This window comes from Electrona antarctica, assembly GCF_951216825.1.
Source record: "Electrona antarctica genome assembly, chromosome: 6".
Lineage (NCBI taxonomy): Eukaryota > Metazoa > Chordata > Actinopteri > Myctophiformes > Myctophidae > Electrona > Electrona antarctica.
In genome coordinates, this window is record NC_136811.1 from 14,462,209 (window position 1) to 14,469,383 (window position 7,175).

The 7,175-nt window shown below is 41.0% G+C and overlaps 1 protein-coding gene across 1 annotated transcript in view; it reads left to right on the forward strand.

Moving 5' to 3' along the window:
- clstn3 (calsyntenin 3) overlaps positions 1-7,162 on the forward strand; it is a 54,397-nt gene extending 47,235 nt beyond the window's left edge. Inside the window, exons 16-19 of the mRNA XM_079502963.1 lie at positions 193-338; positions 1,837-1,972; positions 3,254-3,438; positions 4,288-7,162. Coding sequence (XP_079359089.1) covers positions 193-338; positions 1,837-1,972; positions 3,254-3,438; positions 4,288-4,437 — 617 coding nt within the window. The 3' untranslated portion in view covers positions 4,438-7,162. The remainder of the gene's footprint in view (positions 1-192; positions 339-1,836; positions 1,973-3,253; positions 3,439-4,287) is intronic.
- Positions 7,163-7,175: the final 13 nt, after the last annotated feature.

Genomic DNA, 7,175 nt, shown 5'->3' on the forward strand with positions numbered 1-7,175 from the left:
CACACTTGGTACTACTCAGTTTATCAACTAGAAAGTTTATTTAAAGCATTCATCCCGCTCATTCAGCAGCAGTTGAAAGAGAAGAGAAAAACATCTTCATGTCCATCGCTACCTATTCTATTGCACCACAAGCTGTTCAGTATTGACTTAATGTATTTTTTTCCCTCCTCCACCTCCTTATTTTGTGTCTAGGGGCTGAATCCATCTCCGTGTATGAGGACGTCCTTCGTTCAGTCCGCTACCGTCTGGCCAAAGGCTCGGCTCGCTTTGAGAGGCGTTTCCGTCTGTCCTGCTCTGAGATGAACGGCAGGTACACCAGTAATGAGCTGACACTGGAGGTGAGACCTAAAGGCATCAGAAGACGCTCATATCTAGATGATGGTTGAGATAATAGACGATAATACTAGGCATTATTACCCTAATAAAGAAGTGTCTGTTGAACTGACTTAATTTAAGACCTGGAGGCGTGGTCAATGCTGTTTGGCCACTCAGAATAGCCAAATGGCATTGATCACGCCTCCAGGTCTTAAGTTAAGAAATAAGACCTGGTACTTAAGACACGCATAATACTGCCCTGCGTGTCTTAAGTACCAGGTCTTATGACTTAACTTAAGACCTGGAGGCGTGGTCAATGCTGTTTGGCCACTCAGAATAGCCAAATGGCATTGATCACGCCTCCAGGTCTTAAGTTAAGTAATAAGACCTGGTACTTAAGACACGCATAATACTGCCCTAGATGTTTTAGGCACTAAGAGCTCCATTTTCGTCCATGCTAAACCCCTTATCCCTGAACTACTTTGCAATCTACAAGCTCACAACGTGTCGATGTAGATTGGCTATTTTAACAATTCAAAAATGTTTTTTCAAAATACCGGTAGTAAAAAAAAAGGCAAAGTAGTTTAGGGATAAGGGACGGAAATAGAGCCCTAAATCTCAAATTTCAAATGTGGGTTGGATGATTCATAGTGTTATTCTTCTTTAACCTCTTTGAGTCGGGTGCCCCTTTGTTTTCCTGTATGCCAAATCTCACAACATCGTGAACTTGTAGATCAGCATTGTGAGATCAGCTTTTTCGCCGAATGTTTGCTAATTTTAACAGTACTAGACCTGTGCCCGTCGGCCACCGTCCTACTTGGGAACGATGCAACTTGGGAAGCTAATAATATCCGTTGTCATAGCACCCGTTTTAACAGAATGTTAGCCAGAATAAGGATGCTATAGAGTTCATGTGGTTAAGTACAAAACTACATAATCAGTTATGCAAGTAGTGCCTCCGGCTCCAACCACTCACCCTCCCTCTCTACTGCGGCCCTCGAAACTGACTTGTACAACCTGTAAACTTGTGATGTAACAATAAAGTTGAAAGTGAAGTTCAACGAGTCGTGATATGAAGCATTGTGAGCTTGTTGAGCCAAAATGGCTCATCTGTTTGGGCCATTAAAAAGGAATGAAATGAATTCTGCAGTTTTATATAGGCGTAATAATCAATACATTGTTCTAAATCCATCAATGTGCTCCTTATTGCATAATAAGCAAATCAAAAGCACCACAGATGGTATGCACATGCAGATATAATGTAAAGATAGCAGTGAATTGGACAGAAAATCCATAACTGACATTGCATGTAATCACCGTGTAGATCGATTGTCACAAATTGACTAAACATCCTCACATTTGATAGTGGAGTATTTAATTCAGTGCAAAGGGCTAAAAGGTGTGGGAGTACAATGGGGTTACATTCATAGTGGCAGAGTATAGTATCCCAGCCAATTAAATTGTATTGCATTCTGTTTTACACCTCCTCTCCATATTTCTGCTCTTCCTGTCTTCCTCCAGGTAAACTTCCTCCACTCTCTGGACAGTCTGTATCACCCTTCCCACCTGCTGGCTTCTCAGCAGCAATTCCTCCATCCCTCCCATCACTCTGGAGAGCTGAGTGGTCACACCCTGCCAAACCCACACCGCAACTCAGGTGAGACACCAACATGTACCTGGACGCACTGACGCCTTGTACCACAAGGTGTCACTGGAACCAAGAACGGTGCACTTCATCTTTTATTTCCTGTCCAGTAGATACTGTATCTGAATGTTAGATGAATTGTTGATGAATTGTAAAAGCATGAAACTTGGTACACTTCTACAGTTTGGGGTCCTGAATATTTTCACATATGGAACCATTACCAAAACACCTCGTGGTTGCCATTTTACTTTCCGCCATAACTGAATGTATTTTTCATCAAATATCCTAAACCAAGGATTACAATGATATCATATATTGACAGAGGGGTGGCTGTGGAGGTCTCTAGGGGCAGGGCCGAAGAAAAAAAAGCCAGGAGTTGATCACAATTACTGGGTGATTGTGGAAGTTTTCTTCACAGTTTTGTTTATTCAGGATTTGCGCATATACATTAAATAAAATAATGACATATTTAAAATATATGTGATACACCCTAGGACATAACAAAAGAAAATAATGTGGAAGTTGAAGAAATAAAATGAAAAGCACCCCTGGTTCTCTTCAAATGACAACAGAATTTACCTTTTTTTTTTTTACTCAAAAGGAATGGAAATGAGATGCAAAAAAAAACTACCACTACAGAGGACAAAAAGGACCACCCGGATCTCAGGGGATTACTGATCCCTGTGGGGTAGTTCAGGTGTTGTAGCGTAGCAGCAACAGCAGTAATGAAACACAGGATGGGTACTAGTGGCAAGAGTAGAGAGATACAAATAAGTTTAAAAATAAGAATATAAATAGACTTAGAATCTGCACTTGGTCTGACTGGGTTATTATAACATAATGAACATCTTACAATAAATGTGTGATATATCTGTACGTACATACTGTATATATGTCTGTGCGTCCGTCTGTAGTTATCTTGAGAACCGCTCGACCTCAGACCTCAGTTCGGTTAGAGTCAGTTGTCAAGAACCACCGGATCCCACCACCAATATGACATATACGGAGATCCAGTTGTACAGAACTGACTGATGACATCAGGGATCTCAATATATGGGCATAATAGGGACAAGACGCTGATGAAGGCCTGGGTAGTCGAAATGTGTCCGTTTTGTCAGAGACTGTTGCTGCGGTAAATAATACAATTATAGAAAAAAATCACCATGTGAGTGTGGACTGTTTCTAGAGACCATAAAGGGACTGAGATTTCCATATATGGGCATAAAGGGGACACATAATAAATCATTGATGAAGTGATGTGCTTATTACTCTCTTACTATGTCTTTCTGACAGTGGTGCCGGGAGCTGCAACAGTCATTATCATGGTGTGTGTGGGCTTCCTGGTTGTCATGGTGATTTTGGGTGTGTTCCGAATCCGCTCCATCCATCGCCGTGGCGAGGGTGCCAGGGGCGCAACTAAAGAGGGCAGTGGCCAATGGGACGACTCAGCCCTCACCATCATTGTCAACCCTATGGAGGTAATAACCTAAATTGTCAATTGGCTAAAACTCAGTCCTGCAATAGATAACAGCAGTAACAGTGACTTAAACCTTGGTAACTAGTTTTACAGGTCACAGGTCATGACATTTCCATCGAACTGCAGACATATCAATGATACGTTTAGTTAGCCTCACGTAGCCAGCCTTCATCTGCCTTTGCAATGCATATTGCCCCAGGCAGATTAAGTCTGGCCCCTATCAATAAGCCTATCTCACAGAATTTCCCCGCCCCCCTTAATACGCCCCCTTTCGGGGTTAGTGGTGATAGCGTGACGTCACTCCATAGACACTACATGTTAACAGAGGTAATTTAAGAAGTCTACAACTTTTGTTTTCTCAAGGTAAGGTTTGTTCTATCTGTTCGAGCTGATTTACCATCTTGTTTGCTTCATAATAATATTGGTCTGTCACATTTTTACATTAGAAAATGTACTTAGATTCTCCAGAGAAAAAAACGTTAAAGACACCACTATTTACCGGAAGTGGGCGTGGAAAGCGGGCTGTGAGATAGGCCTATTGTGGGAGGACTTCACGGTCGAAGTGGTGACGAGCCAACCAGATTCGTCTGGAACCAGGCTATAAACAACCAGGGCCCAGGATGCAAATGTGGGGCGGGACATTGCAGAAAAAGATTTAATACTGAGAGGGATGAGACTAATATGCACACAGTGATATTAGTATCGCTACGTGAGGCTAAGGTTTAGTTGGATAGGAACTCAACGTTAAAGTAATTTCTTTCAGCTTCACTACACACTATTGCGCTGCGTCTTCATATGGTATAACTGTTTAAATCCCTTTGTCTGAATGCAGTATTTTTCTCACCCGTAGTCCTACGAGTCTCGTATGGGCATTTCTGCCGACACAGAAGGAGAAGGCGAGGAAGACGAGGAGGCAGCGGAGTCACCTGACGATGCCAGCGATGACCAGCGAATCATCATCAAGAAGGAGGGAAGAGACGGCAACCCTCGCCGCTACTGAGCCAAGTGGTCACGGGAAACCGCGCACCGGCTCGTCACTCTCACACACACTCTTCAATATGTTTAATATCGACAACTGCTAACACCTCTAGTTTAAGGAATGTATGCTTACCAACACTACGCACAACACACACAACACATACACACACACACTGTAATACTCTTAACACACTATGCCATCTGTGACCTATAGCTGACAATAATGCAGGAAGTTGTTTTCCACCTAAATGTTTTATGGCACAATGTATACTGTACCCGTCGATGTAAAGTCAACTGCCTGACTTGCACCAGTTCACCAGTTGCACCAGTTCTAAATCACAAGGTGGTAAGAAGTCTGTATAGGTGTAGCACGGGTTGAATGAGATTGTTCTGTTTTGCTAAAACAAAAACACAAAAGAAGATTGTGTTTTAGTATCATATGTAGAGTGAATCCTGAGAGTGACACAGATTAATATGGAAGCAATTCACAACATAGAGTATGGCATTGTGTAGCTCTGTGGGGTTAACACACACGCAAGCATTTCTTCCTCACCACATCATGGTGACTTGAGTCTCTTTGCTGCACAATCTCTTTCTTCCACTTTTTCAGTGGTTCTCAATGTGGGGTCCAGGGACCCCCGGGGTCCTTAAGGGGGTTCCAAATTGCCAATTTGGTTCCATTTGTACGTAGATTCGATTGGGTTCCGTGGCCTAATGCATATCAGACCTTGAATTAAAAAAGGTTGAGAATAAATATATCTACATACAATACATTTCTCTATTACAGTGAATCCCCCCAGAGTGAACGTCTTACGAAGTCAGTGGTTACTGGTCATGTGACCATTATGAGGTCAGAAACACTAGCCTCCTTATACAAAATACATAACGGTTTAAAGAATATGGTACACTGGTTTGAACACGCCAGGAGGTAAAATGAAAGCCAGTCAGTACTGTACTATTTTTTTAATTTGGTACGATGAAAATCATTTCAGCAAGCAAACAACTCTTTTCTCAAACTAAAGATTTTAGCATAACATTGCAGCGCATAATCTGTGCCTTTCCATTAACGTCACAGAATATGAGATTGTAGGTCGAAACCATGCATTTGTGCTTAAAACAATGCACATTAGCTGAAACCTAAATGATAATGCTGTCTGTCCCGTGCAGTGAATTGATCTTATCTTTAGGTATTGCGATTGTTATCTAATGTTAGTGTAATTCTGGGCCATGTCTTGACCTGAAATTGATCTTGACCTGTGTGAAGGCTCAGATTAATAACATAGCGTTTACGATGATCATCACCATGACACCATAACTTTTACCCCCCTTCTCCCACTCTCCACACACACACACACACACACACACACACACACACACACACACACACACACACACACACAAACACACACACACCACAATGACCCCAAGAATGTGACTAAATCAATGGTTCTCATCTCTGGTCCTAAGGACCCACACTACTGCTCAGTTTCTATTCTATCAGGTAGTTCACGGCATTCAGATATAATTAGATTAAAGCTCTAAAATGAAAACTAGCACTGGCAGTACTTTGGTTCACCAGCATCCAGAATTCAGAACCTCTCATCTAAATGATTCACACCACACTGTTCCACTCAGTGCACATTCCTCTTATTGTATACCACACAACGCAACACAAGTAAATAAGAGGACACACACACACACACACACACACACACACACACAAACTGTAGTGTACACACACGCACACACACCACAACGCTACCCCTGCTGTCTTCAGAATGTCAGCTCAGCTTGGGCAGTTTTGATTGTATTGATTGTAATGATTTGTTTCTGTACATACAATGATGAATATTATAAATATGATGATAATATTATTATTACTATTATTATTGAAGCCACACTTCCTCTTTTTCTGCACAATTCGAGAGGGAATATATATTGATTTACACACCTTATGGTTTAGTAATAGTGTTTCTTTTTATTGGAGTAAATCCCATCTACAGTTCAGCATCAGAATACGTAATGATAATAATAGTAGTAGTAATAAGGATGATAATGCCCGGCTTGATGATGTCTATTAATTTGTGTGTTTTATTGTTGTAATTCAAAAACTTGTCAATATCTGAATCGCAGTAAAAAAAATTAAAAAAAGAAAGAAAAAAAAGGAGGGCACATTTGTTGTGAAAGCTATAGGTACTACTTTGTCACTTCTCTTCTTAAGCCTATATAGTGTGTAGGCCTATACTTTGTTGTATGATGGTGTTGGAGAAACTATTATTTTCAGCGAAGTGTATGACGAAGTATGAACTATAGGCTTTTCACTCCACCACGATTCTCTCTCATGTCCAGAACTTGATTTTTACATTCCGTCCCTTCCATAACTTATTTTTTAAATGAATGTACAACTTGTGTGCTTCTCCGCACTTTTCCTTCCTCCCTTCTCTCCTCTCTTCCTCCCTCCCTCCCTCCCAACCCTTCCTTCACCTCTCCCTCACTCTGCCCTCCGTGTCTCTTGCTGTCTGTCTGTGTATAGCCTATCAGTGTGCAGTGCTAAACCTGTCGGTAAATAAAAAGCCTGTCGTTTTTAAGTGTGATGTTAAGAATGGATCAAAACATTGCATTAATAACTTATATTATTACTATGTTACTATTGGAACATTGACTGTAATTATTGATTACAATGATAACATGGATTATGATGGCTGATTGTTATTGAAAACTGTCAGAAAACATTACAAAATTCATAATAAAAAACACTAT